Raw genomic sequence first — 20,262 nt, forward strand, 5'->3', positions numbered from 1 at the left:
TGTGCCACACATAATCTTATAAACTTCTATCATGTCTTCAGATATCTTCAGCCTCCAATGCTCCAGAGGAACAACCCAAGTTTGCCCAATCTCTAATCCAGGTAACATCCTGGTCAGCCTCTGCACCTTTTCCAAAGCCTCCACATTCATCTGTGTACAATGGGGTGACACAAAATTGCGCATAATACTCCAAAGTGCAATCTAACCAAAGTTCTATACAGTTGTAACGTGGCAGATCCTTGCCACCTTCTCTCTTAGTTCTGGTCAATTTCAGTGAGCTATTTAAGCCTGAGATCCCTTTATATATCATTACTGTTAAGTTTCCTGCCATTAACTGTATACTTTCCCCAAGTATAATACCTCACACATACTCAAATTTAGCTCTATCTGTCTTTTCTCCACCCATACCTACACCTGAAGTGTATTCTTTTGTACGCTCTAACAGAAAGTGTTCAGGTGGGAGATTTAGAAGATGGTGTGCTACTTTCTCCATTTACTTTGGCTTTCTGTGGTTTTAATGAACTAACCTGTGCCATCATCATGCTGCTCTTCCATTCGAGTAGTCAATAGCAAATGATTCCCACCAGCTGGTGGAATATTACACTTGTGGACTGAAGCACATCCATGGACCACTTTCTCACCCCACCTTAACCATTAACCTGACGGTTTAGAATAGTGTCAGTTTGGGGAGACTAGTGTACAGCATACAACTGGTGTGGCTCCTGTCATCAATTAATTGCAATTTGGCACTCTTAGGATGTTGATTTGGGAGAAGGCACAGACATTGATGTGCTGCTTCTGCCAATGGATTTGGAGGATTTTGTAGAGTAATTGATATCTCACCAATACCTCAAGGTAGGTGGTGTAGGTAATACATATCTTAAAAATATACAGAAAGACAGGTAACACTGCTGCTGCACCTTATACCATGTGCTTTTGTGTCTGTGTTGGGGGGGGGGTTGTTAAGGTTTTGGTCTTTAAACACACTTGCCCTAAGATGGCCAAAATCATCTGAGTTGGTTTCATATAGCAGAAGCCTAAAAGGCACACCTTCATTGAAAGTTGATAGAGTAATCTGACAATTGTTAAGGCTAATAAAAAGAAGTTGGGTTTGAGCAAAGCAGCCACAGTGTGAGTGAACAGGGTTAAAGTGGGGAGCTGAAGAGGCAGAGGCAAAGAGGAGTTTCTGATAAGTTTCTAGTATTGCACAGGTAGACCTGTGGGAATGAAACCCGGGGCAGTGCTGTGGTCCTCTTGCAGGATGTTGGAAGTCAAGGAGACTTCCAGTTTTCCTGAAAATGACACTTGTGAAACGTGCATGTAGTTGCAGCTCCTTACAGACTATGTTGGGGAGCTGGATGACCAAACAGATCATTTGGGAGACAAGTTGATTGACACAGGGTGGCAATTATTCCTAAATTACGGAACATAGGTGACCCATCAGGAGGGGCAAAGAAAATAGGCTGTCGATGCAGGGTACCACTGTGGCCATACACCTCAATAACAAGTATATCATTTTGGATGCTGTTGGGAGGGGGAGATCCCTAATAGGAAGACCACTGCCGTCAGATCTCTAGCACTGAGTTTTGTTTTGTGGCTCAGAAGGGAAGGGAGGAGAAGAGGCGAGCAGTGTTTTCTGTAGTTAGGGAAGATGGACAGGAGATCCAGTGGACAAGAATAATTCTCCCAGGTGTGATATGTTACCTCCCAGGTGCCAGGGTTAGATGTCTTGGATTGAATCTATAGCTTTTTTTAAAGGGTGGGTGTGCAGCCAGAGGCTGTAGTCCACAACAGTACCAATGATATAGGACAAGTTTCTGCAAAATGCGCTCAGAGTTGGTTGCTAAGGTAAAGGACAGGACCTCCTGGATTGTGATTTCAGGATTGCTATTGGTGCTGCATGCTAGTGAGGTCAGAAATGGGAAGATAAGACGTTTTATCATGTAGCAAAGGAAATGATGCAGGAGCAAGTGAAACTATATTCTTATCCTCATCTATGCCATTGATGAACAGTTTATACCAAAACTGAAAAGGAAAACATGCCTTTGATAAAATTTACTTTAAATATTCCTCAAATGCCTAAATTTGTGGAGCAATTATTTCCTCTTAAAGTACAAAATAAAATTTATTGTCAGAGTTCAACTTGTACATGTCACCACATACACCACAGACTTTACTGTGGGCATACTTAACAAATCTTTAGAACAGTAATTGTAAACAGGATCAATGAACAACAAACTGTGCAGATGCAAATATAAATAAATAGCAGTATAAAACAAGTATGAAATAAGCTGAAGAGTCCTTACAGTGAGACCATCAGTTCTGGGACCATCAGAAATAGAATGAGTGTAATTATCCCCTTTTGTTCAAGAGCCTTGAACCTGGTGCTGAGTCCTGAGGCACCTGTATCTTCTACCTGATGACAGCAGCGAGGAAAGAGCATGGCCAGCATGATGAGGATCTTTGATGATGTATGCTGCTTTTCTACAGCAACATTTCATTTTTAGCTGACTCCTCAAACCTGAGGCACAATCACCTTGACAGTCTCCAGAGCACTGGTCACCGAAGCCTCATTTGTTTTACTATATCATTTGTTAAAATGGACAACATATGTTGTCAACGAGGAACTTATAAAAACATGATGCTTTCAAAATGCAAAACTCAATTAATTTTTTTAAAAACTTACTAAAAGCTGGATCAAACTATTTCCCTTCAGTGTTGCATGCTGATAAAAGGTTCATATGTTGAACAGGGAATTTTTCACGAGAGGAGCAATAATCTCCACTGGCTAACCATTCACCTGTTCATAACGTGAGCAGAGGCTCTAGCAATTGGATATCTTTTGTTTTAAGGGGCACGATGTGGTTTTAACCATTGTAATAGCTGGGGGGCAGCACTCCACCTCTGGAGAAGGTAAAATGTCAATTTCAGCATTAAACCTTTTTTGATGATCAAAATTATCTCTGCTACAAATTCTATATTTTAATATAAATGAAAACAATTTATTATACAGTTCATTAAGCATAATTAAATATGAATCTACAACATGGTGAAATTCAGTTATGGTTGTGTTTAAACAATTATTTACAGAGCTTTGAACAGTTATTTACAGTATATTAGACAGCATTTATTTACACATATACTGTACATAGGTTATTACATGGTTAGTCGATGATCCTTTACAAAATCTTTCAATGATAGTCAATCTTGATGAGCAATCAAGGAACAGCGGCCATTCCTGCAAAAACAAAATATTGCTTGTATTAGAACACAGGCCTCACTGTCTTGGCTAAACTAGAACAACACCACAATCCAAAAGTTGCTAAACATTTAAGATGCTTTTAAGAGAATGAATGCTTATCTCATCAGTGTTATCAAGCTTCCCTGACATTCTTCTCCCAGAAACTTTGAGTCCTTTGGAACTCCTAGCCATGGAGAGTCGTGGCAACAGTGTCCTTGGCAATGTTTAAGGCTCGCATAAATTTCTAAGTATTCGGAAATAAAAGTTTGTGGGGAAACAGGACTTACAGAAAATCAGAAAAGCCATGATGACATTCAAGACAGAACATGCATGAGGGACTGTGTGGTCTGCTCCTCGTTCAACTCAGTCTAATGGTCTGTTCTGATTAATTTACGAGTGGTGACTGAAATAGGAAGGGGAAAATATTTTAACAAGAAATTTTAAATCGCACTGATTGAAAAGATTGAAAATTATCTTCAAATGTTATTAATGTGAAGTGTTAAGTTCTCCTTCCCAGGTAATGCCTGGTTATATCGTGCATTTTTGGTTTTTACTTAAGATTTACAATATTCACAGTGGTCTGCAATTTGTATCATTAAAATATTTTGGGAAAGTGGCTCTAAATTTGCTGGTAGGGTCTTTTTTCTTCTGTTATAAGAATCAGTAAAGAAATGTAGTTGAAGTTTGAAACTGTAGCAAAAATAAGCATACAAATATGTGAATTAAGAAGAAGTTGTCCACTTGGTTCTTCAAACCTACTGTGTTAGTTAATAGAGTTACAACAGATGTGACTGTAACCTTAAAAATACAGTCCTGTCTGCCTTAAGTAATACTGCTTATGCTTTCTTATTTTATCTATTTCTACCATAAAAATACTGAAATACTCTATTTTCATTGGTCTCTGAGGAAGTCAACCTCAGAGCTCCTCTGAGAGGAAAAACAAAATTCATCTGTTTCAAAACTGAGGAGCTGCTTATCTTTAACTAGTATGCTCCATTTCTGGATTTCTGCACAAAAAATTGAAAGGATTCAAAGAACATTTATTATCAAAGAATGTTAAGTTATACAACCTTGAGATTTGTGTGCTTAGGCAGCCACAAAGCAAGAAACCTGAAAACACCCAATTAAAAAAAAATAAAAACCAATACCCGATGTGCGGAGAAAGGGAGACAAGGAAAACACAACTCACGCAAACAATAGAACCAAGAAACACAAATTGTTGGTATCCTATCAAAATCCCTCATGACCTTAAATGGTGCAATTAATCCTACACACACACACACACACTCACTCACTCACTCACTCACTCACTCACTCTTAACCCTAGCAGAGATAAACATAACCTCTCTTATCTTACTGCATTAGTCAAGCCACCCATTCCAGGTCTTGTAAACCAAACTGCTGCTAAACATTAACACACTGAATCCTAAATTTCATATCTGAAAAAAGATAAATTTGTGACCTGGGAGGTGTTAGATTAGCGTCCAGATATTTGTTTTTATTGTGCTTTTACTTGTAGTTTTAGCTTTCTTTTGCTTGATTATTTGTATGATTCATCACCCCTTAGTCTGTAAATGTTTAGCAACTTGTTGTACATTTGGTTTTATACTTCTGTAGTTTCTTTGACTGCGGACCTGAAGTGGAATTCATCCAATACCTGAAGATTTTATTTTTTATTATCATTTTTAAGTGAAATGATAAATCGTATTTTGCAAATACTGAAGGTGGAAAGACTTTTGCATTAGACATATTGTTATTTTTTTTATATTAGGCAAGATAAATCAGTAAATATTGACTGGGCATAATTTATTTCTACTTGAGACCAAGCAGAGAATTGTCTCTCCTTGAACTGTGAAATTAAGTGACCTAATAGAAAAAAAATATTTTTTATTTACTGAGTCATTGGTATAGCTCACATTATAATTCAAAACTCAGCATTAATTCTTATCCCCCTTCTTCACTAGACTACTTAATGAAATGCGAGTCATGATAATCTTCAACCAGTTAAGTGTGATTCCTCCTTTTACATTACACTTTCTCAAGATCTTTCCTTACATACCTGCAGTATTTTGAGATGCAATCATCATTGTTTCTACATGGGGATCTGCTTGGTTTCTGGATGATCCATCTCCAGAGTGGAGTCATTCTTCGGACCCTGTAGAGCACAGTCTCCATATGTCCAATGGCAGCACAGTCAGCCTATGAAAAGAGCAAACAATGGCAATATTGCAAATGATACAGAAAGAAATCAAGCAATTTAGTAAAATATTGCATCCCAATATATGGCTCAGAAAGCCATAATCAATGAATGCCAAGAGAGAGTTAATTTAAAACTCTTCTTCTGTATTACTTTTTTGCTCATGTATATATCTCCAGATTATACTCTTTGCTTAATGTAAGTCTCTGTTGAGAGGGGTTGAGAAATAGGAGAAATGACTTGAAATTCTGAAATCAAGATCCCCTGTGGAAATGCACCATGAATCAGCAACCTGACTGGACACTATAATGTCAAGGGCAGATTTGGATTGTTGTAAGGAACATTTGCCATATACAACGGGTGGAATTATTATGGGCTATCAAATTTCCCATGAATCAAAAGTCTACAATAATTATGTATTTCATCTCCACAGACCAGCCTTGATTTAGCAATTCCCATTAAAATGTTAATATTAATTACCTATTCATGCCTTGTTACATAATCACATGCATCTGGTACAGATAAACTGGGTTTACCATAAAATTTAAATTGCCACCAGATGTTGATTTGTCATGTTAATGGCACAATTGAAATGTATTCACTCTAATTTTAAAATAGAATTTCTTGCAAAAACACTGAAATACATACAGTACATTGCAAAAGTACAGTATATGATACTGCTCAACTGAAGCCCAGTAAGGCAACTCGCATCTGGTCTTCCTCTCTATTTGTTGAGCTATTGTGATTTGCAAGAATAAGCAACAAAACATTTTTGTTTTGCTTTGTGAGGCTGATCAAGAATGAAGATCAAGAAATTGTCATGTAAAATCAGAAGAACAACCCCATGTGCTGCCACTGCTACATTAATTTTAGCTATTCCGCTTTTTGCACCATTTTGTCATGTATAGTGATTTTAATGACTTTACACTACTGCTGCCACAAAACTAATATCACTTCATATAAGACAGCATTAATGAATCTGATTCTGATTATTCTATAATGGAAAATAAGTATTTTTGCATGGTTTCAAGCCACAGAAACATACCTGGTTGCTCAGAATAATAGAAGTTATGCAAAAAATTGCTAAGATTTTCATAAGTCGAGAATCCATAGTTGGAGTTGATCCTGTAACGGTGGCACACAGATCGCAGAGTATGTCCCGTGCAGCCCTTTGCTCCTTGTTTTATAGGCAGCCACAGGGCCTGAACATAAACACTTCACGTGGCACTCTTTACGATGCTGGGGCAGAAAGCGAAGGTCGGCTCTGAAGTTCATCACCTAGCAGGTGCACAGCACATGGAAGGATGGGGTAAGAAAGAAATTCCATGCAATTTCCTTGTGATTCCAAATCTTTCCAAAAGAATACAGCGGCCACTCTGCCCCATACACTATGATAGCTTTGTTTCACAATGGACACTTTGTGTCATTTCCGATATAATTCATGTTTAATATATGTTTTTCTTGTGAATGTTGTGTCTCTGATGCTACATGCCTGTGATACTGTTGCAAATAAGTTTTTCATTGCACCCATGTATACATGTACTTGTGCGTTTGACAATAGACTCAATTTTGATTTTGTGTTATTTGGTGCTCAAAAATGGTTTAAATTAATTTAAGGACAAGGACACTAGTGCCACACAAATACCTTTATATGGTAATTTAGTTAAGATCATAAGAATATGTCTTATCTTGAAACATACGCAAATGGTACCATAAATGTGTTCTTAGATACGGTAACAAAAGGTGCAACAGGTATCAACAGAACAAAGTGCAAAGATCGGACTAATACACAGAGATGGATGATAAGATATTAATAAGCAAAGTAAGTTTTGGAAGACAGCTTAAAAAGAAGTCCACAAGTAATGCCTGATGTATAAATGAGGCAAGGACCTATTCTGAATTACCTTAAGACCAAAGAGAGTTTGGCATGCCAGTATCAATTTGAACACAAACTTTGGGTAGATTTGTGACTATAAATTAATAAACATAATAGCACTAAGAGGAAGCATGTGCCTCACAATTCGGACTTTGGAGGAAATACCTGCAAATTTCGCAAAAAGGAAATAAAAAAGGTTGATATTGATGACAGAACATTGAGTAACACCATATACATATAAGCATTAGAGTTTGCAAGCATGATTGGACCAAGAGAGAAAACAGGGTACACAAGCAATGGTCTCCAGCCGGCTTGGTAGCATTAACCATAAGACCATAAGACACAGGAGCAGAATTAAGCCATCTAGCCCATCGAGTCTGCTCCGCCATTCAATCATGGCTGATCCTTTTTTCTCTCTCCTCCTCAACCCCAGTTCCTGGCTTTCTCCCCATAACCTTTGAGGCCAAGCCAATCAAGAACCTATGCCTTAAATACACCCAGTGACCTGGCCTCCACAGTTGCACATGGCAACAAATTCCACAACTTCACCACCCTTGGCCTAAAGAAATTTCTCCGCACCTCTGTTTTGAAAGGGCACCCCTCTACCCTCAGGCTGTTCCCTCTTGTCCTAGATGCTCCCACCATGGGAAACATCCTTTCCACATCTACTCTGTCTAGGCCTTTCAACATTCGAAAGATTTCAATGAGATTCCCCCCCCTCATCCTGCTGAATTCCAGCAAGTACAGACTCAGAGCCATCAAACGTTCCTCGTATGATAACTCTTTCATTCCTGGAATAATTCTTGTGAACCTCCTCTGGACCCTCTCCAATGCCAGCACACCTTTTCTAAGATGAGAGTATCAAAACTGTTCACAACACTCAAGGTCAGGCCTCACGACTGCCTTATCTCAGTATTACATCCTTCTCTTGTAACAAGAGTCAGTGGATTTTGTTTGCTTGGTCTTTCAGGAGAGCTTTGACAAGGTGCTGCACATGAGGCTGCTTAACAAGGTATTACAGGAAGGATAATAGCATGGATAGAAGATTGGCTGACTAGCAGGAGGCAAAGAGTGGGAATAAAGGGAGCCTCTTCTAGTTGGCTGTCAGTGACTAGTGGTGTTCTGCAGAGGTCGGTGTTACGATTGCTTCTTTTTATGTTATATGTCAATGATTTGCATGACAGACTTGATGGCTTTGTGGCCAAGTTTGCAATGACACAAAGATAGGTGGAGGGGCAAGTATTGTTGAGGAAGCAGGGAGTCTGCAGAAAGACAGATTGGGAGAATGGACAAAGACGTGGTAAATGGAATATAGTGTAAGGAAGTGTATGGTCATGCACTTTCGTAGAAGGAATAAAAACATAGAATATTTTCTCAATGAGGAGAAAATTCAAAAATCAGAGCTGCAAAAGGACTTAAGACTTGGGAGCTGCAAAGGTTAACTTGCAGGTTGAGTCATGGTAAGGAAGGCAAATGCGATGTTAGCATTACTTTCAAGAGTACTTTATATATAAAACAAAGGATATAATGCTGAGGTTTTATACATCATCGGTTAGACCACACTTGGAGCATTGTGAGCAGTTTTGGGCCCCTTATCTAAAAGAAGATATGCTGGCATTGGAGAGAGTCCAGAGGAGGTTCACAAGAGTGATTACAGGAATGAACCGGTTAATGTATGAAGAGCAGTTGATGTTTCTAGGCCTGTACTCACTGAAGTTTAGAAGAATGAGGGGAGGATCTCATTAAAAGCTATCAAATATTGAAAGTGCCAGATAGAGTGGATGTAGAGACTATGTTTCCTATAGTGGAGGAGTTTAGGACCAGAGGGCACTGCCACAGAATAGAGGAATATCCATTTAGAACAGAGATATGGAGGAACTTCTTTAGCTAGAGGGTTATGAATCTGTGGAATTTGCTTCTACGAAAGAATGTGGAGGCCAAGAGACTGGGCATATTTAAAGCAGGGCTTGATAGGCTCTTGATTAGTAAGGATGTCAAAGGTTACAGAGAGAAGGCAGGAGAATGGTGTTGAGAGGGATAATAAATCAGCCAAGGTGGAATACTGGAGCAGACTCTCTCGGCTGAATGCTCAAATTCTGTGTCTATGTCTTATCGTCTTATGGTCTTCTGCTGCTGTAACCCATCCACTTCAAAGATTGACATGTTGTGCTTTCAGAGATGCCCTTTTGCACACCATTTTGTTTGAGGTACTTTCACCTTCCCATCAGCTTGAACCAGTGTGGCCATTCTGACCTCTCTCACTAACAATGTATTTTCACCCACAGAACTGCCACTCACTGAACATCCATTTTATTTTTCGTACCATTCTCTGTAAACTCTAGAGACTATTATGTATGAAAATCCCAGGAGATCAGCAGTTTCTGAGATACTCGAACCACCCTGTCTAGCGCCAACAATCATTCCAGAGTAAAGGTCACTTAGATCACAGTTCTTTCCCATTCTGATGTTTTGTCTGAGCAACAACTCAACCCCTTGACCATATCTGCATTCCTTTATGCACTGGGTTGCAATGTGTGTGCAAGAAATTAAACTGTATCAAAGAATGTGCAGATTCCTGAAGTGCCAGCTTTAGCCCATGATGTTATGCCAAATTAACTTAATGTTATAACACCTAATCCCTTCTGCCTGCAAATGGTTCAAATCTCCCCATTGACTGCATACTGATTTGACTATCTCAGAACCTTTTTAAAAGCCTCCATTGTATCTTCTTCTAGCACTTCCCGTGGCAGCTCATTCCAGACATCCATCACCCTCAGTTTAAAAATCATGTCTTGCACATCTCCTTGAACTTCCCCTTTTCAGTTTAACTGCATTAAACATAATATTAAACATCTCAACCCTGGGAAAGAAACTAGCTGTTCACTCTGTCTATGGTTCTCATAATTTTATAAACTGCTATCAGGTCTCCCCTCACCCCTCACCACTCGAGAGAAAGCAAACCTAGTTTGTCCAACATCTCCTCCATGCAGCATCCTGGCTAAATTCTGACACCAACGCTTCCACATCGTTCTTACAGATAGGGTGATCAATACCCAAGATGCAGCCTAAGCATAGTTTTATGTAAAGGGCAACACTCACAAAATACCAAAGGAACTCAGCAGGTCAGGCAGCATTCATCGAGGGAAACAAACAGTTGACATCTCAGGATGAGAGCTTTTGTCAGGGTTGGAAAGGGGGCAGAAGTCAGAATAAGACAGTGAGGGGAAGGAGTGCAAGATGACAGGTGATAGGTGACACTAGGTCAAGGGGAAAGTGGGTTGGTAGATGAAGTAAAAAGCTGGAAGGTGATAGATGGAAGAGGTTAAGGGCTGAAGAAGGACTCTAATAGGAGAGAACAGTGAACCATGAAATGAAGGGAAGGAGGGGAACTAGAGGCAGGTGATGAGTAGGTCACGAGGTTAGTGGAGAAGAGGAGATGGGGCATTGTTCCCCATGTCCAATCACCTCACTTAGTTGTCCCTTTTACCCCTTCTTTCCCCTCCCCCACTAGCTTCATCTACCCACCACCCACACCTTCCTCCCTCTGGTTCCCCACTTCCTTCTCTTTATTCCATGGTCTGATGTCCTCTCCTATCTGATGCCCCCTTCTTCAGCCCTTTGCTTCTTTCACCTGTCACGTCATTCCCACTTCCCAACAAAGCTTCCCCCTTTCACCTTTCACCTGCCAGCTCATCCTCCTGCCCTTCTGCCACACTTTTATTCTGTCTTAATCCTCTTTCTTTCCAGTCCTGATGAAGGGTCTTGTCCCAATACGTCAACAGTTCATTTCTCTCCATAGATGCTGACTGACCTGCTGAGTTCCTCCAGCATTTTGTTTGTTTTGCTACCACAGTGTCTGCAGTTGAGTACAATAATAAGCAAGTTTCCCCAGACAAGAATTTCAAGTATATTCTTGTGATGTATTTAAGATATCAACATATACAAATCCGTAACAGTAGATAACATAAGGTGTAAAAGCTAAACACTAGGGGTACATCAATTCTGGGCAGTAGATTTGCAAACTAATTATGTTAAATTTATGTGAATGAATGTTTAAACCAGAAAGTGAATATAGAACCCCAAGCACATCCATTGGTTGAGATGTATGAAATATATACTTCATTAGGTACACCTGCTGCTTAATGCAAATATCTAATCATCTGATCACATGGTAGCAACTAAATGGATAAAAGTATGCAAATATGATCAAGAGGTTCAGTTGTGATACAGACCAAACATCAGAATGGGGAAGAAACACTGTCCTTACACATCTGGAGAAGAAGGGTGCTTATGTGAGAATGCTGTTACTACAGTTGACTAATTGTAGTTGACTACAATTGACTACAGTTCAGTGTTCAACACCATAATTCCCTCCAGACTCTACAAAAAGCTCAGAGACCTTGGCCTTCAACCTGCATTGTGTAGTTGGATCCTGGACTTCCTGTCAGATCACCGGCAGGTGGTAAGAGTGGGCTCCCTCACCTCTGCCCCTCTGACCATCAACGCAGTTGCCCCTCAGGGCTGCGTACTAAGCTCCCTCCTTCACTCTCTGTATACCCATGATTGTGTCATCATCCACAGCTCCAATCTGCTAATTAAATTTGCTGATGACACTACACTGATTGATCTAATCTCAGATAACAATGAGGCAGCCGACAGGGAAGAAGTCATCACCCTGACATAGAGGTGTCAAGAAAACAACCTTTCCCTCAAGGTCGCAAAAAAACAAAGGAGCTGGTTGTAGACTACAAGAGGAATGGAGACAGGCTAACCCCTATTGACATTAATGGATCTGGGGTTGAGAGGGTGAACAGCTTTAAGTTCCCCAGCATAAACATCACCGAATATCTCACGTGGTCTGTACATACTGGCTGTGTAATGAAAAAGGCACAACAGCGCCTCTTTCACCTCAGACAGTTGAAGAAGTTTAGTATGAGCCCCCAAATCCTAAGAACTTTCTACAGGGACACAATTGAGAGCATCCTGACTGGCTGCATCACTGCCTGGTATGGGAACTGTACCTTCCTTAATCGCAGGACTCTACAGAGAGTGGTGCGGACAGCCCAGCACATCTGTAGATGTGAACTTCCCACTATTCACTACAAGGACAGGTGTGTAAAAAGGGCCCGAAGGATCATTGGGGACCTGAGTCATCCCAACCACAAACTGTTCCAGCTGCTACCATCCGGGAAATGGTAGCACAGTATAAAAACCAGGACTAACAGGCTCCGGGACAGCTTCTTCCACTAGGCCATCAGACTGCTTAATTCATGTGGACTTAACTGTATTTCTATGTTATGTTGACTATCCTGTTGAACATACTATTTATTATAAATTACTATAAATTGCACATTTAGACAGAGACATAACGTAAAGATTTTTACTTCTCAGGTGCGTCGAGCTGCAGCTCCTTAGGGGATGTGTTAGGGAACTGGAGATGCAGCTCGATGACCTTCGTCTCATCAGGGAGAGCGAGGAGGTGATAGATAGAAGCTATAGTCACAATGGGGCCTCGGGAGACAGATATGTAGGTAACAGTCAGGAGAGGGAAGGGAATGAGTCAGATGCTAGAGAGTACCCCTGTGGCTGTCCCCCTTAACAATAAGTACTCCTGTTTGAGTACTGTTAGGGAGGACGGCCTACCTGGGGTAAACATCAGTAGCCGTGCCTCTGGCACAGAGTCTGGTCCTGTGGCTCAGAAGGGTAGTGAAAGGAAGAGGATGGCAGCAGTGATAGGGGACTCTATAGTTAGGGAGTCAGACAGGCGATTCTGTGGACACAGGAAAGAAACATGGATGGTAGTTTGCCTCCCAGGTGCCATGGTCCAGGATATCCTGAAGTGGAAAGAACAGCCAGAGGTCGTGGTACATATTGGTACCAATGACATAGGTAGGAAAAGGGAGGAGATCCTGAAAATAGACTACAGGGAATTAGGAAGGAACTTGAGAAGCAGGACCACAAAGGTAGTAATCTCGGGATTACTACGTGTGCTACGTGACAGTGAGTATAGGAATAGAATGAGGTGAAGGATAAATGTGTGACTGAGGGATTGGAGCAGGGGGCAGGGATTGATATTTCTGGATCATTGGGACCTCTTTTGGTGCAGATGTGAACTGTACAAAAAGGACAGGTTGCACTTGAATCCCAGGGGGACAAATATCTTGGCGAGGAGGTTTGCTAAGGCTATTTGGGGAGAATTTAAACTAGAATTGCTGGGGGGTGGGAACCAAACTGAAGAGATGGAGGAAGAGGTCGTTGGCTCATAAATAGAGAAAGCTTGGAGACAGTGCGAGAGGGAGGATAGACAGGTGATAGAGAAGAGACGTGCTCGGACTGATGGATTTAGATGTGTCTATTTTAATGTGAGGAGTATTATGAACAAAGCGGATGAGCTTAGAGCGTGGATCAATACTTGGAGCTATAATGTTGTGGCTATTACAGAGACTTGAATAGCTCAGGGGCAGGAATGGCTACTTCAAGTGCCACGCTTTAGATGTTTCAGAAAGGACAGGGAGGGAGGCAAAGGAGGAGGGGGCGTGGCACTGTTGATCAGAGGTAGTGTCGCATCTGCAGAAAAGGAGAAAGTCATGGAAGGATTGTCTGCAGAGTCTATAGTGGAAGTTAGAATCAGGAAGGGGTCAATAACTCTACTGGGTGTTTTTTATAGACCACCCAATAGTAACAGGGATATAGAGGAGCAGATATGGAGACAGATTCTGGAAAGGTGTAATAATAACAGGATTTCCCAAATATCGATTGGCATCTCCCGAGGGCAAGGGGTTTAGATGGGGTGAAGTTTGTCAGGTGTGTTCAGAAAGGTTTCATGACACAATATGTAGGTAAGCCTACAAGAGGAGAGGCTGTACTTGATCTGGTATTGGGAAATGAACCTGGTCAGGTGTCAGATCTCTCAGTGGGAGAGCATTTTGGAGATAGTGATCACAATTCTATCTCCTTTACCATAGCATTGGAGAGGGATAGGAACAGACAAGTTAGGAAAGCGTTCAATTGGAGTAAGCGGAAATATGAGGCTATCAAGCAGGAACTTGAAAGCATAAATTGGGAACAGATGTTCTCAGGGAAATGTATGGAAGAAATATGGCAAATGTTCAGGGGATATTTGCTTGGAGTTCTGCATAGGTACATACCAATGAGACATGGAAAGGATGATAGGGTACAGGAACTGTTGTGTACAAAGGCTGTTGTAAATCTAGTCAAGAAGAAAAGAAAAGCTTACAAAAGGTACAAAAAACTAGGTAATGATAGAGATATAGAAGATTATAAGGCTAGAAGGAAGGAGCTTAAGAATGAAATTAAGAGAGCCAGAAGAGGCCATGAGGAGGCCTTGGCAGACAAGATTAAGGAAAACCATATATAACCATATTAGATTAGTTTATGCGGACACACAGTCCTCTTTTATTGTCGTCTAGTAATGCATGCATTAAGAAATGATACAATGTTCCTCCAGAATGATATCACAGAAACACAAGACAAACCGACTGAAAAACTGACAAAAACCACATAATTATAACATATAGTTACAACAGTGCAAAGCAATACCGTAATTTGATTAAGAACAGACCATGGACATGGTAAAAAAAATGTCTCAAAGTCTCTCGAAAGTCCCATCATCTCACGCAGACGGTAGAAGGAAGAAAAAAAAAACTCTCCCTGCCATGAACCTCCAGTGCTGCAAACTTGCCGATGCAGCACCCTGGAAGCACCCGACCACAGCCGACTCTTGAGTCCGTCCGAAAACTTCGAGCCTCTGACCAGCCCTCCGACACCAAGCACCGAGCACCATCTCTGCCGAGCAGTTCGACCCCGGCCCCAGCTACAGAAAATAGGCAAAGCCAAGGATTTGGGGCCTTCCCCTCTGGAGATTCTCGATCGCACAGTAGCAGCAGCAGCAAAGCAGGCATTTCAGAAGTTTCTCCAGATGTTCCTCTGTGCTTCTCACGTCTGTCTCCATCAAATCAGGATTGTGCACGGCCCCTACTTAACAAATACGATATCATTTCAGAGCGGCCGCGCGCACTGTGTCGCACCGCCATCTTCTCCTCCCCTCCATATAACAATTACACCACAGAAACAGGCCATCTCGGCCCTTCTAATCTGTGCCGAATTCTTACTCTCACCTAGTCCCACCGACCTGCACTCAGCCCATAACCCTCCATTCCTTTCCTGTCCATATAGCTATCCAATTTAACTTTAAATGACAACATCGAACCTGCCTCAACCACTTCTGCTGGAAGCTCATTCCACACAGCTACCACTCTGAGTAAAGAAGTTCCCCCTCATGTTACCCCTAAACTTTTGCCCTTTAACTCTCAAATCATGTCCTCTTGTTTGAATCTCCCCCACTCTCAATGGAAAAGGCCTATCCATGTCAACTCTATCTATCCACCTCATAATTTTAAATACCTCTATCAAGTCCCCCATCAACCTTCTACATTCCAAAGAATAAAGACCCAACCCTAAGGTATTCTACAAATATGTGAAAAGCAAGAGGATAAGATGTGAGAGAATAGGACCAATCAAGTGTGACAGTGGAAAAGTGTGTATGGAACCGGAGGAGATAGCAGAGGTAGTTAATGAGTACTTTGCTTCAGTATTCACTATGGAAAAGGATCTTAGCGGTGTAGGGATGACTTACAGCAGACTCAAAATCTTGAGCATGTAGACATTAAGAAAGAAGATGTGCTGGGGTTATTGGAAAGCATCAAGTTGGATATGTCACCGGGACCGGACGAGGTGTACCCCAGTTTACAGTGCTGAACCTCTGGCGATGATCAGATGCAATTTAATGTGGATAAATGTGAAGTTATCCACTTTGGTGGCAAAAATAGGAAAACAGATTATTATCTGAATGGTGGCCGATTAGGAAAAGGGGAGGTGCAACGAGACCTGGGTGTCATTATACACCAGTCATTGAAAGTGGGCATGCAGGTACAGCAGGCGGTGAAAAAGGCGAACGGTATGCTGGCATTTATAGCGAGAGGATTCGAGTACAGGAGCAGGGAGGTACTACTGCAGTTGTACAAGGCCTTGGTGAGACCACACCTGGAGTATTGTGTGCAGTTTTGGTCCCCTAATCTGAGGAAAGACATCTTTGCCATAGAGGGAGTACAAAGAAGGTTCACCAGATTGATTCCTGGGATGGCAGGTCTTTCATATGAAGAAAGACTGGATGAACTGGGCTTGTACTCGTTGGAATTTAGAAGATTGAGGGGGGATCTGATTGAAACGTATAAGATCCTAAAGGGATTGGACAGGCTAGATGCGGGAAGATTGTTCCCGATGTTGGGGAGGTCTAGAACGAGGGGTCACAGTTTGAGGATAGAGGGGAAGCCTTTTAGGACCGAGGTTAGGAAAAACTTCTTCACACAGAGAGTGGTGAATCTGTGGAATTCTCTGCCACAGCAAACTGTTGAGGCCAGTTCATTAGCTATGTTTAAAAGGAAGTTAGATATGGCCCTTGTGGCTACAGGGGTCAGGGGGTATGGAGGGAAGGCTGGGTTCTGAGTTGGATGATCAGCCATGATCATAATAAATGGCGGTGCAGGCTCGAAGGGCCGAATGGCCTACTCCTGCACCTATTTTCTATGTTTCTATGTTTCTATGATCTTTGCATCACCAATGGGAACAGGAGAGGTTCCGGGGGATTGGAATGTTGTGGATGTTGTTTCCTTAATCAAGAAAGGGAGTAGAGATAGCCCAGGAAATTACAGACCAGTGAGTCTTACTTCAATGGTTGGTAAGTTGATGGAGAAGATCCTGAGAGGCAGGATTTATGAACATTTGGAGAGACATAATATGATTAGGAATAGTCAGCATGGCTTTGTCAAAGGCAAGTTGTGCCTAATGAGCCTGGTTGAATTTTTTGAGGATGTGACTAAACACATTGATGAAGGTAGAGCAGTAGATGTAGTGTATATGGATTTCTGCAAGGCATTTGATAGGCACCCAATGCAAGTCTTATTGAGAAAGTAAGGTGGCATGGGATTCAAGGGGACATTGCTTTGTGGATACAGAACTGGCTTGCCCAGAGAAGGCAAAGGATAGTTGTAGACGGGTCATATTCTGCATGGAGGTCAGTCACCAATGGCCTTCATCAATCGTGGGATTGAGCTTAGGAGCCGAGAGGTAATATTGCAGCTGTATAGGACCCTGGTCAGACCCCACTTGGAATACTGTGCTCAGTACTGGTCGTCTCATTACAGGAAGGAAATGGAAACCATAGAAATGGTGCAGAGGAGATTTACAAATATGTTACCTGGATTGGGGAACATGCCTTATGAGAACAGGTTGAGTGAACTCGGCCTTTTCTCCTTGGAGCGACGGAGGATGAGAGGTGACCTGATAAATGTTTATAATATGATGAGAGGCATTGATCGTGTGGATAGTCAGAGGCTTTTTCCCAGGGCTGAAATGGCTAGCACGAGAGGGCACAATTTTAAGAATTTTGGAAGTAGGTACAAAAGAGATGTCAAGGGTAAGTTTTTTACTCAGAGAGTGGTGAGTGCATGGAATGGGCTGCCAGCGACAGTGGTGGAGGCGGATACAATAGGATCTTTTAAGGGACTTCTGGATAGGTACATGGAGCTTCAAAAAATAGAGGACTATGGGTAACCCTAGGTAATTTCTAAGGTAAGGACATGTTTGGCACAGCTGGGCCTGTATTGTGCTGTAGGTTTTCTATGTTTCTATATATATGAAGGATGTTAGATTAGATTAGATTATGAGGACACTCAGTCCTCGTTTATTGTCATTTAGAAATGCATGCTTTAAAAAATGATACAATGTTCCTCCAGAAAGATATCACAGAGACACAGGACAAACCAAGACTAAAACTGGCAATATTTCATAGTCAGGAAATGTCCAGCTTCTAAAGGCCATAGCATCAAATTTCACACCACAGCTGATACTTACACTCCAATCCCTTTCTCTCATTCTTTTTGGAACTTTAATACATAGCAGAAAATGTGTCTTGCAAACTCTGATATTACTACGTGGAATTACCAACATCAGTTTGAATTATGGACTTTAATATAACCATTACCTTTGCCCAATCACTTGCTTATTATTTTATGATGTCTTAAATTGCAATCCATATATATTTGGTGATAATCATTGACACATGCATTGATCTTTCAATTCTTCCGATAACATAATCCAAGTTTTGCTCTTCCTACTCTCCTAATACTGTATTGGCTTTATTTCCTTTTAGATTACAACTTTAGTAGCATTGATCTTAAAATTAGACTCAATTGCTATGGCACTCTTAAGTTCACACAGCATATGCAAAATCCTGCTCTGACTGTTGTGGGATCCATAATCGTTCAGCATGCAAAATATGGAAAATGAAATTCTATTTAGGATGCATGACTATTCAAATATTACACAAGCCTGCTAAACTCCAAATTGATCATTGAAGGTCAATCATACTAGCCATGGCTGATAACTCCAGAAATTTCTCAGAGCTGCAGCTTAGCCTCAACCATCTCTTTAGATATTTTAGCAACAATTGTCTTTCCACATGTTCAGTAGAGATTATAGCAGTGTTAATTTCTTTCACAACTCAGCAAATGAAGAACTTCATCTCTGCCTGCAGTAACACATTTGGAGGCAGGCTAATAAGTAACAAATCATAAATACAAGAAATTCAGCAGATGCTGGAAATTCAAAGCAACACACTCAAAATGCTGGAGGATCTCAATACAATAGCAAGGATGTAACGCTAGGGCTTTATAAGGCACTGGTGAGGCCTCACCTTGAAAATTGTGAACAGTTTTGGGCCCCTCATCTTAGAAAAGATGTGCTGGCATTGGACAGGGTTCAAAGGCAGCTCACAAGGATGATTCCAGGAATGAAAAGGATATCATACAAGGAACGTTTCATGGCTCTGGATCTATACTCGCTCGAATGAGGCGATCCCCCCACCCCGAATTCAGAAGGATGAGGGGGGATCTCATTGAAACCTTTCGAATGTTGAAAGGCCTAGAAAGAGTAGATGTGGAAAGGATGTTTCCCATGGTGAGAGAGTCTAGGACAAGAGGGCATAGCCTCAGGATAGGGGGCACCTTTCAAAACAGAGATGTGGAGAGATTTCTTTAGGCCAAGGGTGGTGAATTTGTGGAATTTGTTGCCACGTGCAACTGTGGAGGCAGGTCATTGGGTGTATTTAAGGCAGAGATTGATAGGTTCTTGATTGGACATAGCATCAAAAGTTACAGTGAGAAGGAACCGGGGTTGAGGAGGAGGGAAAAAAAGGATCAGCCATGATTGAATGGCAGAGCAGACTCGATGGGCCAGATGGCCTAATTCTGCTCCTATGTCTTATGGTCTAACTCAGCAGGTCAGGCAGCATCAATGGAAATGAATAAACAAGTCAACGTTTCAGACCAAGACCCTTCTTCAGGACTGGAAAGAAGGGGGAAAAACTCCAAAATAAAAGGTGAGAGGAGGTGATATGTGAATCCAGTTGAGTAGGAAAGGTAAAGGGTTGGAGAGGAAGGAATTTGATAGGAGAGGAGTGTGGACCATAGGAGAAAGGGAAGGAGGAGTCTGAGGGTGATTGGTAGGTGAGAAGAGGCAAGAGGCCAGTGTGCAGAATAGAAGAGGGGAGGGGGAGGACTTTTTTTTTAACAAGGAGAAATCAATACTTATGTCATTAGTTTGGATGCTACCCAGATGAAATACAAGATGTTGCTCCTCTACCCTAAGGGTGGCCTCATCATGGCACAAGAGGAGGCCATGGACTGAGATTTTGAAATGGGAATGGGAACCAGAATTAAAATGATTGGCCAATGGGAAGTTCCTCTTTTGGTCAGTGGAGCAAATGTCCTAAACAAAGTGGTCCCCCAATTTATTACGGGTCTCACCAACGTAGAATAGGCCACATTGGGAGCTCCAGACGCAATAGACAACCCCAGCAGATTTACAGGT

General features: G+C 41.5%; 2 protein-coding genes across 2 annotated transcripts in view; one reads left to right on the forward strand and one right to left on the reverse strand.

The window, feature by feature from the left end:
- Window positions 1–2,108: 2,108 nt before the first annotated feature.
- LOC134349211 (liver-expressed antimicrobial peptide 2-like) lies at window positions 2,109–6,638 on the reverse strand. The gene is made up of 3 exons (XM_063053204.1): window positions 6,484–6,638; window positions 5,301–5,440; window positions 2,109–3,238 (listed from the first exon to the last, which is right to left on the reverse strand). Exons 1-3 carry the CDS (start codon window positions 6,547–6,549, stop codon window positions 3,202–3,204), a joined length of 243 nt encoding a protein of 80 aa, XP_062909274.1. The 5' UTR covers window positions 6,550–6,638; the 3' UTR covers window positions 2,109–3,201.
- A 57-nt stretch (window positions 6,639–6,695) lies between these two features.
- LOC134349210 (protein Shroom2-like) overlaps window positions 6,696–20,262 on the forward strand; it is a 151,910-nt gene continuing 138,343 nt past the window's right edge. Inside the window, exon 1 of the mRNA XM_063053201.1 lies at window positions 6,696–6,747. The gene's annotated coding sequence lies outside the window, so the exon portion shown is untranslated. The remainder of the gene's footprint in view (window positions 6,748–20,262) is intronic.

Source organism: Mobula hypostoma, chromosome 7, assembly GCF_963921235.1.
Source record: "Mobula hypostoma chromosome 7, sMobHyp1.1, whole genome shotgun sequence".
NCBI lineage: Eukaryota > Metazoa > Chordata > Chondrichthyes > Myliobatiformes > Myliobatidae > Mobula > Mobula hypostoma.